General features: G+C 37.5%; 1 protein-coding gene across 1 annotated transcript; it reads right to left on the reverse strand.

Moving 5' to 3' along the window:
- Positions 1-515: 515 nt before the first annotated feature.
- capn9 (calpain 9) lies at positions 516-18714 on the reverse strand. Its single transcript, XM_046837222.1, has 20 exons — positions 18345-18714; positions 13804-13873; positions 12833-12951; positions 12621-12754; positions 11387-11555; positions 10386-10469; positions 10191-10276; positions 8630-8707; positions 8012-8172; positions 6991-7145; positions 6695-6903; positions 6021-6057; positions 5667-5747; positions 4380-4437; positions 4203-4267; positions 4027-4095; positions 3012-3090; positions 2194-2310; positions 964-1022; positions 516-844 (listed from the first exon to the last, which is right to left on the reverse strand). Exons 1-20 carry the CDS (start codon positions 18549-18551, stop codon positions 818-820), a joined length of 2064 nt encoding a protein of 687 aa, XP_046693178.1. The 5' UTR covers positions 18552-18714; the 3' UTR covers positions 516-817.
- Between the last annotated feature and the right edge of the window lie 1595 nt (positions 18715-20309).

A 20309-nucleotide genomic window follows, 5' to 3' on the forward strand; every position in this document is an offset into this window, starting at 1 on the left:
TTCTATTTATTTATTTGTCTTCTTTTATTTTCTTTTTTTTTGTAATTAAGTTTGATCTGTATTCATTGGTTTGTTTAGTTACGGCAAAATGGATTATTAATACAATTTACCTATTAAATAAATATACAATAAATGATGTAAATAAATGCAGCAATCAATTATTCAATCATTTATAAATAAATAAATAAAAATATTTAACATTTTTTTTAAATAAATATAAAAAATTTACATACAGAAATAGTCAGATATTTTAGATTCTGAATATCAGTAAATAATATAAAAATACAAAATAGATAATATTAATTAACTATAATTTTCTTTTAATATAATTATTGCTCTAATGGAATTTTTTTTTTTTACTGGATTGATGCATCCTACAATATTTTGCTATATTAAAATTATATTTCAATATATTATAATTGTATAATTTTTCCCTGATTAGTATGTTTGAAATCTGATGCAACATAAAGCAGCTTTATTCTGTTCATTCTGAAGAAAACATGTGCACAGGATTCTCACAATTTATGCCTTTTATTTTTATTCATTGATTTTCAGCACAAGTCAAAATCTGGAGAAAAACAAAAACAAAAACAATCTTCCCAGTCAGCCGAATAAAACCAAAGACTAGAACATGTGTAGAACAGGAGCAGATTTCTGAGTGTAAATCAAACATCCGGATCTTTAAATCTCTTAAAGTCTTTAAATCTGTAGTTGAGTTTTACAGAATGGTTCTTTAAGCACCACACACAGGGAAAAGGGGCGGTCCTTCACTCCTCCTCGACTTTCATTTCATTCCTTTCTTCCTTTTTGTTCATCTTCAGACGTTCATGGAGAGCATCAGAAACTGCAGAAGAGTCAAAGAAAACACATTCACAGGTATTTAGAAGTATTGAAATCTATTTAAAGTACAATAATATTTGATATATATTCATTAACATGTCAGATTATAACATGGGCACTTACTTGTGCAAAGTTCATGGTCACCTCGCCTCTATTTTTGGTGTCCAGGCCTTGAAAAACCCCTACGGAATAAAAAAAGAAGGAAAACAATTGAAAGATTTTCCAGTCGTTTTTCAGCTTTAGCACATTTAATTCCAGCTAATAACCAATCCATCATACGAGTGTGAGTGAGGTTTAATGTTATTTATATTAATATTTATGTAATGTATAATATTATTATAAGTGTCCAGGAATGTAATGTTGTGATAAAAGTCCAAATTTTTAATTTAAACTGATTGCTGATTGTTTTATTAACGTTTTTCTCAGGTGCTTTGGAGCGTTTCTGAAATATTCTCAAAACTCCTCGTTCAGCCTCCACATCATGTAGTCACTCGTGCTCATCATAAGAACATTTCTTGTTACTTTGATCAAATTGCGAACGCTTTTGTTCATCATTGAACTGATTGTGTGCGAGTGTCTGCTGTTTCCTACAGTATCACTTGTTTATGTTCATGTTGATCACAATATATTTTACTGGTTTCACCTGAATAGTTTTAACCTCCAAAAACATCTCAGCATCAGTTCACTGTATACGTCATTGAATGCAAAATGATTAAACCAGTCGTCATCATCTGTCATCTAATATTTCTATTAAACTTTTCTTGCAAATGTAGAATAGAATATAGAATAGCCTTTATTTGTCACATATACATTACAGCACAGTGAAATTTGTTCTTCGCATATCCCAGCTTGTTCAGAAGCTGGGGTCAGAGCGCAGGGTCATTCCATGATTCTGCGCCCCTGGAGCATAGAGGGTTAAGGGCCCTGCTCAAGGGCCCAAGAGTAAAAGCTTGGCGATACTGGGGCTTGAACCCCCAACCTTCCGATCGGTAACCCAGCGCCTTAACCGCTGGAGCTACCACTCCATGTGATCGATAGATAGATAGATAGATAGATAGATAGATAGATAGAGAGATAGATAGATAGATACTGTATGAGTGATAGATAGATAGATAGATAGATAGATAGATAGATAGATAGATAGATAGATAGATAGATAGATAGATAGATAGATACTGTATGAGTGATAGATAGATAGATAGATAGATAGATAGATAGATAGATAGATAGATAGATAGATAGATAGATAGATAGATAGATAGACTTTAACAGTCTACGATATGGTCAATGAAGATCGTTTAAATGAAATCAGTTCATTCATTCAGTAGGAATCTGAATGCACAGGCTACTCACGGAACATGTTCTCCAGTCGGACGATGCAGGTGAGATAATCATCGAAGTCGATTTCGAAATTTTCGTCTCCAAACCTCAACGCTACCAGCTGGAGCAGTTGATTATTCAGTTGCATTCCTTTAAAGAAATTTCCAGAAGCGTTAGTAACAGTGTGAAAAAGCCCCAACACAGAAGTCTAGCAGCAACAACACACAAATCAGATCACCTTATATGTGTTTTGTGTGTATATTGTATGGAACAGGCCCAAGCATTATAATATTTTTCCTCTTTCTCGTTTCCTCATAATCACCTCTTTATTTATTCTGTGTATTCGGCATAAGAGCATGTTCTCGAGGCAGCGTCATGGACAATAACCGTTTGTGGCAGCAAGCGTGTGAACGCTCACATGAAGAGAATTCATGGCCTCTTAAGACTTCCATAATATTGTGTTTTAGAAAACAAACCATCACACAGAAATAACCTGTAAAGCCAATCAGGTTCCCACTAAAGATCCTGAAGCTTGTGCCCAGAAAAGTGTGCAAAAACCCATACCCATGGCAAAAAGGCAGAACATCTGAGACCAAGACCTGCTATTCAAATCACCACAATATATCGATTTCACAAAATTAGAGCATTGAGCACTGTCTGATACTTAACCTGAATCCAAACATCCAAAATATTCAACATGATACTAGTGTTTTATGTAACAGTGTGAAAGATACTGTATGTTCATCAAGATCACCGTCTATTGCAATACCACTGATTAAGATTTCAAACAGAAAGTTTAAAATCTGTCTAAAATAATCTTAGTTGTGTTTGTGAACAAACTGCGTCCTCACCTGCTGCTTTGAGCACAGACCGGAGCTCGTAGGAGGACATGCGTCCACTTCGGTCCGTATCGAACGACAGGAACAACATCTGGTAAACAATTCGACAAAGCATGAGAGCAGAACAGACCAGTTTTTCCTCCTGTTTTCTTCCAACAGTAAAAAAACATATCGCTGTCTACATTTCTATCACTGTTTTTCTCAGTTGCTTCGCATTTTCTCGAATCATCCGATATTTTCAAACCAGTAAATGCATTTCTCAAAACAGCATTTCAGTAATTCTGTGTTTGTCACCAATTACATATTCTCCAGATTCACCTTTGACCTGTTTTAGAGAACTAGATGATCATTAGTCGATCTGATGCCTCACACTCGCCTTCATTAGTGACATTCAAGATTCATCTGCACAGTTCATTAATTCAAAACGGAAAAAAAAAAGTTTAATAGAAAATTTTATCTTCACACATTTTGCATTAAGTGACTTACGCAATGAACCGATGCAGAGATGTTTTGGGAGTTGAGACTATTCAGGTGAGAAGCAGTATAATATATTTTGTGGATATAGCATAAACAGATAATGTAGCAAACAGCAGAGAATTGTACACAATCGATTAAACAAATGTGCCAAAGCATTCGCTTGTTCAAAGCGACAAGAAATTGTTTTACGATGTGGAGGTTGAACAAGTAGTTTAGAGAATTTCATTTGTGATCTGAGAAACGCGCCGAAGCAACTGAGAAAAACTGTCTTATCTTATCTTAACTTATCTCTTAATGAGGTTCAATAGCTGTATATTATTCTATTATTATAAATTAATGTAAATTACAATACAATCCACAATGTCATCCTGTCCAACAGTTAGTATATATATATATATATATATATGTGTGTGTGTGTGTGTGTGTGTGTGTTGTCTAAAGCTGGGTAATTATATATTTCTTAGCTTTTAAGCCTTTTAATCTACTAAAGATCATTTATACATAACCTGTCTACAGACAAAAGTTTCTCAATAGTGTTTCAGATTCTCACCATCCATTTCTTCATCTTTTCCCAAAAGACCTTAAACTCTTGAAACTCAATCATTCCTGAGCCGTCAGACTTTCCTTCTGGTTAAGGAAAAAATCCGGCGGAATCGTATACAAAACAATGAAACAATTCATCAAAAGCATCAACCGTAAGTTGAATATCTGTGTATTTAAGGATACATCCATCAGGTTGATGATACTGTGACAGGTGTTCAGACTCACGCCATCAAATTTAATCTCTTTCCCTGTCACAGAAAAAGACCCAGAAATCTTTGTTAGCAAGGAAATTCACCAGGTTAGAATTAAAGCAGAATGAATCGTTTGAATGTGTCGAGTTAGAACTGAATACAGACTCACTTCTGCTCAGTACTCCGTTCAGGAGGTCCTGCAGCTCCCAGGCACTGATGGCCTGGTCCTACAAACACAAAGAAAGAACATCGATTATATAGCATTGAAGATGTTCAGACTGTCGGACCTAGAGTGCTGGTTAACTCTGGTTTAACTCAAATTTATATGAATATGATATGAATATGAAATACACTATCAAGCTGGGTGCCAAGGAATCACTAATCACTAATTCAAATCACATATGAAACGAAAGAAAAATCCATATAAGAAAATAAGACGGAGAAAAGTAAAGGCACTCAAAAAAAAAAAAAAAAAGAAAGATTTGTTGCCTTCTAGGGATTGTAAGATTCACATAGTTTCATCAGTGCATCGTACACAAGTTGGCAAGTTTGATACGTCGTTTTTAACACATTTGCATCGATAAAAAGCGAATCATTTTATACGTAGGGAGCGAAATATATGGTTACATGATGTACTACGACTTTAGAGATCGGAGAACAGTGCTGCATGACTTGGAAAGACGAAAAAGAACAGTCTGCCTGGGAGCTGTGAGAGTGTGGAGAGAGAGAGATAAGATGCACTGTTTAATCTACTGTGGCTAATAAATGAGTTTTACCTCAGGTTTTTTTAAATGGCTAAGTGTTGTGATCTCCCGAGTTTCTTCTCGGTGTTCAAACTGCGGAACTGATCGGCAGAACAAAGCCAAGAACCGACGAAAGTGCGTGAGGTAAAAACATTGAAGCTGGCTGGCGTATAACACCATGTGCGTTACATATATATATATATATAATTATTAGTATGCTCTATAGTTTTATTATTTAGAAAGTGACCAATAATTTGTGTGTATTTCTCCTCTCTAAACTGTTTCTCTCAGCACCGCTGCTGCTACGTGAATATGAAGTTTTACAACACTACAGAGACCGAGACGTGTCCTGAGAATAACATAGAATACAGATCAACATGGCAGAGGTAGAGCTGTAACTTTCTAATGACAGAACTGTATAAGAACATCTGGTTTTATTTCATCTCTTTTTTTTGTACTACAGAGGGTAAAAAAAAAAAAGATCAAAGTAAATTGATTTTCTGTCTGCTTGAACATATATTTATATATTAAGGTATATATTTTTTATACCTATAATTTAAATAGGCATATATTTATTAGGTTTGAACTATAAAGGAACAACTTACACACAATTCTTTTAAAAGCTCCATGAACAAGTCCCACAGCCTCTAGGAACCTTTCACATTAAACAAAGCATAATACCTAGACCTAAAATGAACGAAGTTTTGTCTTACCGAGCCAGCGATCTGTTCAAACAGCTTCCTCAGGCCTTTTTCCTCGTTGGTCTCTTCCTCAGGCTTAGACGGCGGTGGTGGCTACAAATCAACAGTGCTTTGTTATCTTTGTTCAGATTCCCAATAGTAAATGTAAATGATCTGGCTGGTAAATATGCGTAGCTTAAAATACACTTTCATTAGAAAGTACAGTGAAACGTATAAATTGTTTAAACAGAGCATAAACCTTATTCTCAATTTGTACAGGACTGATCTTTAGTCTAATTTTTTAATCTATTCCACTTGCAAAAAAGCTGTACCCTAGTGGAAAGAATGAAAACTTTGAGGTTAAAAGAAAAGAAAAAATCCACTAACTTCAGGGAGGTCAGCGTCGACGGTGGTGCCCATCTCCCTGTTCACACACAGGTCATTTAATCAGTATTTTAAGTTTAAACCTAAAGTTTATTCTATATACTTGTGAAACACAGATACGAGTTTGTATGTGGAATTTAGTGTAAAATTAAAACCATAAAACTGTATATTTCTATTTACCTAACACTATAAATCAAATGCCTATGAAGTCTAATTGTCATATTCACATGACTGTTTGAACTTTGAACATTCTTTAGAAATTGACACTATATTAACAAAAGTATTGGGACACCCGGCTTTGCAAAAACCCTTGTGGCTTAAACAAGCACACTCCAGCATACAAGGTGGTATCACAAAGTTTCGCCACAGAACAAGACTTATGAAGGTCAGTGCTCCCTGTGACTGTGCGTGCAGCCTTGTGCTGCCATCTGTTGGTGTGTTACAAAACTAGTCTTGAAACGTTTTGATACCACCCTCGAATAGTAGAAGATCTTCCCAGAGTGGAGGTTATTATAACAGTAATAAATAGAGACTAAATTTGGAATGAGATGTTCAAAAAGGGGTACATACCAATCTTATGGTCAGGTGTCCACACACTTTTGTGCATATAGTGTATATACGTATGCTCACCTAGCTATGGATAGGTAGAATGCATTTGAGAATGCTAATGTACATACAGTGCTCCGGCTTTGGTCTCAGAGAAGATCCGCACCAGGAAGTCTGCCTCCTGATGGGGTTGGAAAGTGGTGGGCACCAGCAGGTAGTTGCCAGGTGGAAGGACGAAACGCTCAGACACCTCACGTGCATTGATGTAGGTGCGGCTGCGTGCTTTCGAACCGTTGAAGCGGAAGAAATCCTTCTCAGCGTGGTCCTCGTTGTCTTGGCACTGGAGGCAAAAGGAGGACGATAAAGACTTTGAAACTCCATACTTTTTTATAAAGCGCCCATCAGAGTGATCTTCACACATTCAGACCTGGTAGATAGCGAATCCGATGGTCTCAAGGTCCAGCCCTTCCTTGCGCAGCCTACGTCGGTTTTTCTGCATGAGGGCCACGATGACGCTGCACTGATTATCGCTGTCTGCGTCTTCCAGCTTCAGCTTGAACTGAGGGTTCGTCCAAAAGGTGTCTGAGGAGGAAACGGGATATGAGGTAAATCAGGTGGTAAATAAAAGGTGTTGCAGCCTCACAAACACTTTCTGGCTCAGGAAACCAGCTCATTATTAAGTCTATCTCTAGAAAGATGTTGGGATGGTGAGGAGTGTGGAATTCCTTCATTGGCTGAGGGCAGTGGTGGATGAAGTACACAAACCATGTTCTTGAGTTAAAGTAGAGCTACACTCAATAAAATATAACTCCAGTAAAAGTAAGTGCTCCCTTTAAACTTTCAATTAATTAAAAATACAAAATGTAGTTGAGTAAAAAGATATTTAACTTTAAAATGTAGTGATGAAAAAGTTTCCCCAAATAGAAACACTCCAGTACAGATATGCGAAAAAACTACTTTACTTTTAATTTACATTTACATCATTACTGTCCACCAGTGGCTGAGAGTGAAAGTTGGACTCCTTCACTGGCAGGAGGTTTGGTAGATGTTCTCTAACATGGCTTTTACTACTCTTTTAATTTTGCTTAGATAATTGTGGCTAACCCTCCATTTTGCTCAGATAGCTGAGCCTGAACAACAAGGGTTTCTTAGAAGTTCATTGGACAGGCATTTATTTTCACATTTTAAACTGAAAAAAGTTTTTAACTTTAAAACATGAAAACCTAAACTCTGAGGTGTTTATAAGTACAAATTGAACGTTCCAAATTTTAAAAGATAGGACTTTAAAAGTTCTCTTGGAAGTCCATCTTACCGTTAACAAATGCTGTATGTTCAGTAATAATATCATTACACCCACCCCTCCTGCTTTCCTGAGGTAAAAACTTTCCATAACAAGCAGTTTTGAGGCTTGACTGATTTTCATTTATTACTGAAAGACTTTCCCTTACCAATGTAGTTCCTGCAGCCTCCAGCAGTGGAGCCCCGAATCCAGCTGCCGTCCAGTATGTTCACTACCCACTTCTTCTTGACATCGTCTGTCAGGGAGTCCGGACTCAGGTTACATATCTCTACCCTGTCGTAGTTTGCTTTGAAGTTTTCAAACTCCATCCTGCAACACAACAACTGGTGTATTGAATTTAGGGTTACGCAATCTGTGTGTGTGTGTGTACAGTATATACATAATATCTACACTCTGGAGAACTTAAGGATTCAGTTGTCCATTAAAAGGCTCCCTCATCAACAAGGGTTTTGTGCTACGTCTATATACGTATATTTTCCTTGACATTTTTGCGTGAATTGAGTTACAATTTCAACTCACAACCATCAAATCAGCTGCCCAAAGCTTTAACCACTGAACCTACACCCCCACTAAAACTCTTTCTGGAAGCCAGGAAACCTTAACTATACAAAATAAGATCCAGGGAATGAATAAAGACAGACATCGTGTACTGGATTCTTAGTTTTGTATGTAACATTTCAATTATAAACATAAATCCAAACAAAGCCTGGCTATCACAGAGTGGTTTTAAACAAAATGTGTGGAAGAGTTAGAGCAAAGCTTATACCAGAACTCTCCATCATCCGTGGCATTTTCGAGAAGTCTGGTCTTATCTGCTTTATCAACAGCACTCCACTCTCTGGAGCTGCAAGGAAACATGAGAACATTGGTTAGAACTTATTTCCATGATGAGTGACTTCCTACGTGTACGTTTTATATGTTGAAGCCATACAGTATAAACTCATCAAACAAGACATGTTTGGTGTCAATAACAGTGAAGAAATTCACTTGCTTTCATCGAAACTGCTCCATAGCCTATTTTTTTCTGGTTTAAATTGGAACTATACATTAATTATCATATCATTTACATTTTTGCATTTTGATACCAAATTGCACTGATGAATAAACTCATTGTGGTCGCTCAACATGACCGCTCTCTTAACTTTCCACAATAGGGGATGCCATTAGCTGTTAGTAGATCACAGGAAAGTCCTAAACCCCACACAACTCTTATTAAAGTAATAGATGGGGTTTGATACCAAACGATCGTTGTTCAAACAACAAATATGTCTTGGTGGATCGATAATTGTTAAATAATATGTTAAAAATCAAATTACAGTGGAACCCGGTTATGTCGATGTCCTAGGGGGTCGCCAAAAAGCATCGAGATAACCGATGATCGAGATAAATGAAAATCAAAATGGCGGCAATATATTAACGTGCTTGAAATTTCTTTATGTACATGATGTGCGTTAATAAATGAGAATGTACATGCACGTGTTTTTGAAGGGTTTTTTTTACACAACAGCGTTGCCGCGATTTGTTTGATGAAGGCATGCTATAAAAATACATACAGTACATGTTTATCTGTCATGAATCCACCTGCCACGCCCCCTTCGGCCCCCTTCAGTGTATCAGGTGCTTTCTCGGCCGCTTTCTCTGAAGCTCCCGGCTTCAATCACGCACATATGGTGCTCGTTTAGCATCATCACCAGCTCCTATTTAAACTTCCACACTCTCACTGTCCGTTATTGTTGGTATATGTTGGTTCACGGTGGTCGTTGTTATCGCTCATGTGTATCCCGGTACGTGTCTTCCCACCGGCACTCTCTCAACGGCTCTTTTCTTGCCGAAGCGCACCCCCCCCCCCCCCCCCGATCCTGCCGGTATTCATTCTATGCTTTTGCTGCTCATCACACGTTCCGCGCCGCCAAACGCGGCTTTCGCCTCCCGTTCATCGCATAACATTTAACAACAAAAGGCATATGTGCACTAACTAACAGCAGAGATTCACCAGTATACAATACAACACCTGTAGCAGCTGTAAGCCTTGATTTTTCCGACACTTCCGCGAGTTCTTCTGTGGCTGCACCGAGAATTTTTCCCCCCTTGTGCTCGAGATATCAGGGTTCGGCGACATAAAAACCGATAAAAAATGCTTAGAAAAAGCGAGAATTTGGCGGTTCCACTTCAAAAACGTCGACTTAATAGGGTTGTCGAGATAACCGAGATCGAGATAACCGGGTTTCACTGTATATACAAAATCGTTACAAAAGAAATTAGCGTCTAATCGCTAATATTTTCTCAACACTGGTCTTTTGTAGAAATGGTGACCAGCAAAGCCGTACTTATCGCTCCAGGGGCCGTTCCATTCCACCTGCCCCCAGGGGTTTCTGATGCGGATCAGTCGTACTTTCCCCCCTCTGTAGTTCACCTGGAGAAGAACAAAAAACACAGAATCACTATATTAAATTTCATTTAATCAGAATTTAATGCTACGTAAATTTAAAATGAGGGATTCGAATGAAAGCTGGTGGAATAACCTCTTCCAGGCCGGTGATGGAGTAGGCATGACCTTTGACCAGGCCTGTTACAGTCTGAGCTTCTGATTCGGCTGAACTGGTGATCTAGAGAGAAAGAGACAATATGTTACCATGGAAACTTTATATTTATATGCTAATCTGCAAACAATAATAATATATTTTCTTGATGCTGGATGTGGAAATGGGATCTTCATTGCAGGTGATTTGCGAATCAGGAATGCCAGGAAAGGTGAGTGTTAAGGATCCTATACCTGAGTGAATTTTAGATTAACGATCTTTCTGTGTTTTTAGGGAACAAGAGCAATTCAAAGAGGGGAGAGAAAAGCTCTGGGAGAGGGGAGAAAAAAACAATAAACAGTGAAAGTTGTGGGTTGGTAAGATTCACCGGTTCCTATCGGTGCATCAGCATAAAAATTAACAATGTGATGCATTGATTTAAAAAAATATGCCTCCTGATACGAATGTCAACTCGTATCTGATCTGTTGTAACATATCTGCGTGGGTAAAGAACGATTTATATATAATTATTAGGAGTTGTGCTTTACTTTTATTATTAAAAAGTGACTAGTGATTTGTGACCAATATTTGATAAGTAGATCGATTTCTCCTCGCCAAACTGTTTCTCTCAGCACTGCTGCTGCTACAGAGACTGAGGCGTGTCCTGAGAGTCACATATACTACAGATAAACATGGCAGAGGCAGAGCTGTAACTTCCTGGATCCAGAACAGGAAAAGAACATCTGGTTTTATTTTATCTTTTTTTTCGTCCTACAAAGGCCTGTTTTTTAAATAATGTCAAAAAAAGAAACCTTCTAAAAAAGCATTAAATTAGCTATTTTTATCCAGCTCAATATCCATATGCCTTTGGAAAACCTATAAAGCAAACCTACACTGTTTCTTGTCCAGTTTTTTAACCAAGTACATTAGTAATGAGAAATTCTTAGACTAAGCAGGAAGATGAACATGTAGTGCTCATGTGGAAATGTTCTCCCCATTCTTACATCTATAGAGCAGCCCATCATGGAGCCTCTCTCCAGCGCCTTCTTGAGGATGATGAAAAGATCTGCGGGAGCATTCTTGGTCTCGTACATTTCTCCGACTCCGCCGCTGAAGTCCTCCATGGCCTCCAGGGTGCTGCCTCCCTTCAGAGCCTCGTAGCTGCCGTTCAGTCTGGCACACAGACATGGTGCAGAATAAACTACCACTTCAAACCGCACCCGGTAAAAACACAAGGGACTTGAACGTGCAGTTGGTTTCTAATGAGGACCGTGTTATTCTTTTGGCCACAATCTGCTGGTCTAATTGGAAATAACTGGTCTGTTTAATTCCTGATTGTGTTTTCCTTTGAATCAGAACTGGGTGGGGAAAAATTCTTGTGTAAAGAAACTCTTGTGTAATTTTTTTTGTTTTCACCAATCACAAGGATGTCCTTCAACAAGCTTTTCTTGATCTTCCACATTTGCAAACTGGCAAGAAAACCCTAAGATTCTACTAGAAAGTACACTAATTAAAGAGCTACAGAGCTAACCCAGTCTGTGGCAGCTAATGAATATAAAGGAAACAAACTAGCAAACAAAAACAAACCTAAGCAAGCAAAAACTTTTAGTTAAACTGAGCGATTTTTATTGTGGTGAAAAAAACCTAATCTAGAAAATGAACTCAAAATAGCAAGTAAAACGTGACCTAGCAAGCAAAAGAAATCCTAGTAAATAAAAAACTTGGTGTTTGGTATTTAGTAAAGGAAATCGCACCTAGTATAGGAAATTAGGCTAATAGGTAAAAACGCAAGCTAGCAAGAAAATGCAACGCAATTAGAAAGTGGTACACAAGTGAAAAAAACACTAACTAGCAAGTCAAAGCAGACTAGTGAGAGAACGCTAACTTGGTGTGAAAGGTGATACCTTATTGGTCTTAAGGCGTTGGACTCTGCATTGGAAGGTTGCAATTTCAAGAGCAAGGCCCTTAACCCTCAACTGTTTAGTTGTAAGTCGCACTGAATAAGAGCATCTGCCAATTGTCGTAAATGTAAATGTTGTACAAGTGCAAAAAAAAGTATTCTAATAAATGATAGCAAACCGGAAAGGGAAAGATAACCTCAACACAAGTCTAATGAGAGAACAGGTGATAAAAAGCTAACCCCTCGAGAGAAAGCTTATCTAATAAGTGCTACACTACGAGGACAACAGTTACAGTGGGTGAACGCCAACTTGCGAGCGAAAGCAACTTTCGACGTACTTGGCATACGCCTTCTCCATCAGTGCGCTCCAGAACTCGTTGCCTTCATTCGAATGGAGATACACCAGCTTGTTCCTCACACACGGCAGCCTGTCGTCTACAACCACGTCCAGCCATCGGTTATGCTGCCAGAACTGTAACACAAACACAACATTAATTCAGATGCATTTTTAAGCATAATACTAAATCACCTCCGGGCTGCTAAACTTTACCTGGAAGTGGAAGATGCCAGCGTAGCCGTGATCAAAACTTTGTTCTGGTGGTACAACCCTCGACAGGATCTCTTTGTGCAGCGTCAGTGAGGCGATGGCTGCTAACAACCAGCAGTCTCCTACACACGCACAAACACACACATACACATACATTGACATACCCAAATGCTAAAAAGTGTCTCATTTCTAATTTCTATGACAGAATATTTAGGATCAGTGGGTGGCCTTTGACTTTGTTGGTGTCAAAAACCTGTGTGATGGAAAGAGCTTCCACTTAATGTCCAGAAAGCTAAGTCACTAGCAGTCTACAGTGACATCTAAAGATTTACTAGCAGTTGAATTAGCATTTATGCTAAAAAAAAAAAAAAACACTTTTCTAAATATATTCTTTTTTTCAGACTGATGGTATTCTTAGTCCTTGATCGTAATCGAAGAGTAAGGTTCCTGGGGTGCAGTCAGTGTTTACATTCACCCCAAAGGTGTCCAGTAGGGTTGGTGCTCTATAGCAGGAGATCTTCCACTACAAACCATGTAAATCATATCTTCATGGAGCTCGTTTTGTGCACAGGGGCATTGCCATGCTGGAACAGGTTTGGGTTTCCAGTCTGTTAACTGTTAGACTACCGCTGCTGAGATTTAATAATGCTGAACTGAATGCTGAATAATAATAATAGTAATAATAATAATAATAATAATAATAATAATAATAATAATAATGCTGTTTTAATGCTAAGTAAAGGCTTAAGCTTAATTTTTAAAACCTTTCTTTACAGTTTCCTAGTTCAAGTGAAGGGGAAATTTCATGCTTCCAGAGACTTTAGATACAATTGTGTGCCTTCAGGTTTGTGGGAACAGTTTTGGGAAGAAGCACATATGGGTGAAAAAGGCAGGCATCCCAATACTTTTGTCCATATAGTGTGTGTGTTTGAGCACTGCGTCAAAAGTAAAGACACAGATTAACATCTGCTCACCCAGCTGTCCTTGACATATGTCTGTCCTGTCCGCTCCTCCGACAATGAACTTGGGATCTTGGCAAATTTCCTACATTAGAGAGAGAGAGAGAGAGAGAGAGAGAGAGAGAGAGAGAGAGAGAGAAGGAAAGAAAGAGAGAGAAGGAAAATAAGGAAAAACAAATGAATAGGGTTGATTTGGTGCAACTGGAATGCTGTTAAAGTGCATAGTTGTGAGGAGACCAGGGAGGGACACCTGCAAGGTGTGGTTGCATTTTTACTGCTGCGATCAAGCGGTGATGGAGTGTGAAAAAAATGACAAACTGTCTTTCTCACACACACACACACACACACATACACTCACACACACCTCCACTGACAGGTGAACGCCCAAGTGAAAAATGTGGTTCAACAATCATATGCGAGGAAACTATTACAGTTATGTTGTGTATCAGTATTTCTAACTACAACTTGACCAAAGCCTCTGAAGAAGATGGAGAAGAAGACGAAGAAGAAAAATTAAAACCACCACCCGAAACAAAAAAGAACGATTCGCTGCGTAAAATTGGGAATGTACAGTCTTGCTAACTTGCTAGCCTTCCTTTACCACCATGTTAGCATGTCAGGGTCGCCTGAAGTAAACAGTGAATCTTTATTTATTAATTCCGCTACACAAGCTCTAAGAAATTATTGGAAAACATTACTGAGAAGTGCTTATCTTTGGTCACAGTGTGTGTGTGTGTGTGTGTGTGTGTGTGTGTGTGTGTGTGTGTGAGACCTCATGACTCAGCTAGCCACTGGTTTATACTTGCATAATTAAACAGTGTTAACTGGCAGCTTCTGATTTCACACCACTTCCATACGTTTATGGACACCTGATCATGAGAACATAAACATCTCGTTCCACATTTAGTCTCCATTTGCTCTTATAATAAGCTTCTCTCTTCTAAAAGATGTTTCACTAGATTTATGTGGAGATTTGAGCTCATTCAGAGCCACACAAGCATGTTAGTAAAGTCAGGAACTGATACAGGTGAGGTTTTGTTTGCCTCCAACTTTGTGGGAATATTTTGTGGAAGAAGCACATATGTCAGGTGTCATAAGATTTTTGGAAACACTGTGTAGTAACAAATCTTGGAAAATAAAAATGCCAATATTTACATATTTGTATTCTTTTTTCCTGACTGATTGACTGAACCAGAAAAACTTGTCAGAGTGAGAGAAGGATAAGGTGAAAGAGTAAAAAAAGAATGTGGGTTGCTTTATTCAGTAACATATTTACAGTATCTCTAACTGTCTGTAATCTGATTACCACGAGAAGTATTTTAAACCATTTTAAAACATAACCTAAGAAAAAAAAAGAAAAAAAATGTCTATAAAAAGCAGTTTATTGTGAATTATAATGGAAGTTTAATGGCAGCTACTGAACTCATTCTTTACTGTTAATGAATATTTATGCAAAACACACATTATCTATCTATCTATCTATCTATCTATCTATCTATCTATCTATCTATCTATCTATCTATCTATCTATCTATCTATCTATCTATCTATCTATCTATCTATCATCTATCTATCATCTGTTTATCTATCTATCTATCTATCTATCTATCTATCTATCTATCTATCTATCTATCTATCTATCTATCTATCTATCTGTCTGTCTGTCTGTCTGTCTGTTTGTTTGTCTATCTATCTATCTATCTATCTATCTATCTATCTATCTATCTATCTATCTATCTATCTATCTATCTATCTATCTATCTAGCATAATTTATCTATCTATCTATCTATCTATCTATCTATCTATCTATCTATCATCTATCTATCTATCTATCTATCTATCTATCTATCTGTAAGTCTGTCTGTCTGTCTGTCTGTCTGTCTGTTTGTTTGTCTATTTAGCATAATATAATATCTATCTATCTATCTATCTATCTATCTATCTATCTATCTATCTATCTATCTATCTATCTATCTATCTATCTATCTATCTATCTATCTATCTATCTATCTATCTATCTATCTATCTATCTATCATCTCTAGCATGATATACTTGGATATACTACCTGAATATACTATCTAACTATTCCAGCTATTCCTATCAGAAGGTGTCCATCCTATCGTACGTAAATCGCGAGTCTGAATACCTATGATGCCACAGCTTTTTGTAATTAAGAGCATGGCGAGCAAAATTTGCTGTGCTCTGGGTGGGAGGGACACGCTCCATCTCCTGTCAATCACAGCAGCACGAGGTTCTGATTTTCCTTTGCCCCCATTGTGTTATGCTTCTCTTGTCATGCAGCTTGAGAAGAAGTTTGAAATGATATTGCTGGCTGGTTTTCACATATTTCACATATTTCAAAGAGAACACATGCCCCAGTCAGTACAGTAGTAGTGTTGTATGATAAAGAAAAAGCAGATAGGTAATGAGGATACTGGCAGAAAACTGCTTTTTGCCACAGGAGATCCTTCATACCCATTTCATAGCACTGATATTTCTTGAGATATTAACCTGTTTAAGTCAAACAAGTCTAAAAAATCCAAACAGTAATTCACAGTTATGACAGCTGCTCTTATCCAGAGTGACTAATATTTATTCTATTCATACTTAGCAGCTATGGGGTTAAGGGCCTTGCTCAGGGGCTCAGCAGTGGCAGCTTGGCAGTTTTGTGGCTGGGATTTGAACTTACAACCTTCGGATCCAAAGTCCAATACCAAAACCACTAAACTACCACCTTGCAAATGAAATGCAAAGTAAATGAAATAACTTTGATAATGGTGGGTTGTGATTGGCACCAATGGAAAAAATCCTTTTATTGTCCACGGACTTGGATCACAGGACCCAACTTTGGTGTTAGAAATAAGGTTCATCATCCCTGAAAAAGGCTTAATCTTTTACCTGAATCCTGAAAAATGCTGAATCTTTTTCTAAATTGTGAAATTCGCTAAATCTTTTCTTGTATTCTAAAATGTTTTTTAACATATTTTCCTGAATACTGAAAAGGGCTGAATTTTTTCTTCAACCCTGAAAAGAAAAATTTTTTTTCCTGAATCCTGAGAAGGGCTGAATCTTTTCTTGAATCCTAAAAAAGTTTAAATCTTTTCCTGAATCCTAAAAAGTTTCAATCTTTTTCTAAATCCTGAAAATGGATGAATCTCTTCTTGAATCCTGAAAAGTTTTACATTATTCCTGAATCCTGGAAAGGGCTGAATAGACTCTGCTGTTGAATGAATTGGAGTTTCTGACTAATCCTGGATTAGTTGCTGACTAACTTGGCTATGAGTATGAAAATGAGCTGTTAGGGGATTAGGAGCTACACATGGGTCCTCCTGCTTTTCTCTCATGGTCCAGGATGTCCAGCGTCACCTGTCTGGCATTGACAATGTTCCAGTTACCAGCCTGAAACCTTTACACTATGTTACAGTTTTTCTCAGCTACTTTGGAGCATTTTCTTGAATCATCATTTATATTTGCAAAACAGTAACTGCATTTCTGAAACCAGTTTGTACAAACTGTACAACACATTGAATTTCTTGCAAAAGCCTGAACTTTTCTCAAAATCCTTAGTTCATCTCTCAACAGTAAGTATTTATGTCTGTGAATGTCTGATCCTTTTGCTATTCTTTACAAACGATATCATCACACTGTTTAGTCGTGAACAGTTTCAGTATTTTCTGATGTAAATTATGGTTTGGATTCCAATGATTGAAAATCACAAATCTGAATTTCTTCTGTATGAATTTTAACAGCACAAACGTGCACATTACTGTATGTGCTGTATATTGATTGCAAAAGACTGAACAGGATACACACTTTTACTGCACTGTACTAGTGTTCGTTCATTTCCTGTTTTTATCCATTTTCAAAAAGTGTAATTCTGTGTTTGTCAGAAAATTGAGGGTTCACGAGATTCACCTTTGACCTGTTTTAGAGAACAAGTCGATCATTGGTCGATCTGATCCCGTTCACTCGCCTTCATTAGTGACATTCAAGATTGATCTGCACAATTCAATTCAAAATACAAATGACAAAAAAAAAAGTTGAACATAAAATTCAAGCTTCACACATAATAACAACTGGTTTAACTATTTAGCATTCAATGACTTATGCAATAAACTGATGCCTAAATGATTTGGGGGTTAAAACTATTCAGGAGAGAAGCAGTATAATATATTTTGATCAACATGACAAACTATTGTTGATGTAGGAAACAGCAGACATTTGTACACAATCAGTTGAATGAATGTACCCGAGCGTTCGCAACGCGATCGAAGCGACGAGAAAATGCTTTTCTGATGTGCACAGGTGACGACATGATGTGGAGGCTGAACAATTTGTTTTGAGGATTTCATTTCTGATATGAGAAACACTCCAAAGCAACTGAGAAAAACTGTAGAACCGCATGCATTTGGTCCAAATGACTAACCGAATTGACGATTGACCTCTGAAACTTTTTACGAAACCTGTAACTGTTTCACCATAACGTTTCTTGACACCTGATGATAATAAAACACATCGGCTTCCCGTTTTCAGCGGTGCGGGTTCAGTACGTACCCCGGGCCTTTTCCATTCGAAGTTAACAGGGACACTCTGGCTGTAGAAGAGCGATGATCCCGTGGCGGGGAAATCAGGATCCTCGAACAGCTTCTTCCTCTGCAGGCATTCCTGCCTCAGCTGCTCGTAGGTCTTGCCATCAGCCTGCGTGCTCTCGGATTGGATCTTGTTGCCCGAGGCACCGAACAGAGTGGAAGCAGAAGGCATCCTCACACCTGCTGCAAGATACACGAGCGAAGAGAAGACGATACCTGACGAGGGCCTGACGATGCAAAACTGTGTGACTGACACACAAGCTCACTGTGCCTGAGCTGACTGACGCCCAGCTGTTTGTGTATATGTTCATATATGTGTGTGTGTGTGTGTGTGTGTGAGTGTATAGACAGGCTTGGCAGGTTGTTTAAACTTCTGGAAGAAAAACTGGTTTGACGTCCCGAGCGAAAGTCACCACACCTGAGACACAGAGAAAGACACTCCCCTGAGGCGTGAGAGCTACGATGAGACATGTGGAATGCTGTAAAGTTACTAAAGGCTCCATCACCTGACAGGAAACTATAAGGATTATCAACACAGATTTCCTGCTTATTTAGTACATAAACCATTATATAGACCTGAATTATGAGTACCTGAGATGGATCTACGTTAGAGCACATGGGATGCTTGGGATCTGGATTTGGGAGATAGCAGACTATCTGTTTTGATAAGATAAAACCATATAAGTCACAAGTACGTCCCCGAGTGGAGAGCAGTCGTGAACTGGAGTGATGTAGCTGAGGTTGAGGAACTGTCCGAGCTGACTTTTCTGTTTGTGATATCCTGGGTTTCCTGGGGTGTGCTCTGGCCACGCCGACTTCAGATTTAAAGACATTTTTGGAGCACTGAACCGCCGATAGTGGCATTCTGATAAGAAAATAACACACACACCGCTCATATTACATTTTTAAGAGTCTGCTTGAAGATCAGTCAAGGAAAGTAAAATTTCTCCATTGATAAGTAAAAACTAAAAAAAAGGAAAAACATTTTGACTTAAATATGAAAAGTAAAAGTGGGGATCCATGAGAACTACAAAATATGGAAAAGTTTTGTGGAGTCCTGAGATTTCTGTGTGCTTCTTTTCAAACTTTCCATTCAACATGTACTGCCCAATTGCTGCTGTAATAATGACTTCCACTCTTCAGGGAAGATGTTCCACCAGATTATGGGGTATGCTTGTGGAGATTTATAAATTAATCAATAAACAAAAAAATATCTACAGACAAATAAATTAATGCATAAATGAAAGAATGAATTAAAAACACAAATAAATACACATACATACAGACAAATCGATAAATAAATGAATAAACAAACAGGCCAACAAATGAATATACAAATAAAAAAATTCAACAAATAAATAGACAGACAGGCAGATCAATTAAAAATAAACAATGTATAAATGCATAAAACATTAACTAATTGATTAATTAATTAATAAAAAAGGAACAAATTAACAGACAAATAAATAAATAAATAAATAAATAAATAAATATACAAAGAAAGAAAGACTTGTAAAAAAATTAACCCAAATTCCTGAGAAATCAATAGCAGACTAATATCATCTGATATGAAATTTTTATTAAAAGAATGCACAAAAATTGTACAAAAAATTTAATAATAAATCTGATTTAAAAACATTTGCATCTGCCATTCGCCAACAACCCAAATAAATGCTGTTCCTTCAATGTGGAGCTTTTATACAGTACCATTTTAAAATATTTCTTACATATATTTTTCTCATTTTAGGAAAAATATCCGAATTGTTCGATCCGATTCGCATCCAGAACATAATCAGTTATAAAATCAGCACATTTGAAGAAACCTTCATCAAAAAACAAACTTTGTCGCCTTCTGAGCGCATTCCACAAGACGACCTTCACCATCATAAAGAGAAAATAAAGCAGTTTGCGTTTCTCTGGATGGTGCCAC

Source organism: Silurus meridionalis, chromosome 24 (genome assembly GCF_014805685.1).
Source record: "Silurus meridionalis isolate SWU-2019-XX chromosome 24, ASM1480568v1, whole genome shotgun sequence".
Lineage (NCBI taxonomy): Eukaryota > Metazoa > Chordata > Actinopteri > Siluriformes > Siluridae > Silurus > Silurus meridionalis.

Bases quoted from the DNA above. Each gene is read 5' to 3' on its own strand.
- capn9 (XM_046837222.1), bottom strand. From the start codon at position 18,551: ATGCCTTCTGCTTCCACTCTGTTCGGTGCCTCGGGCAACAAGATCCAA. The intron at 4,438-5,666 runs GTAAGACAAAAC...TTGTGTTTGTAG, and splicing joins TTGAACAGATCGCTGGCTCG to GACCAGGCCATCAGTGCCTG. The intron at 4,096-4,202 runs GTATCCTTAAAT...CCAGAAGGAAAG, and splicing joins GTATCATCAACCTGATGGAT to TCTGACGGCTCAGGAATGAT.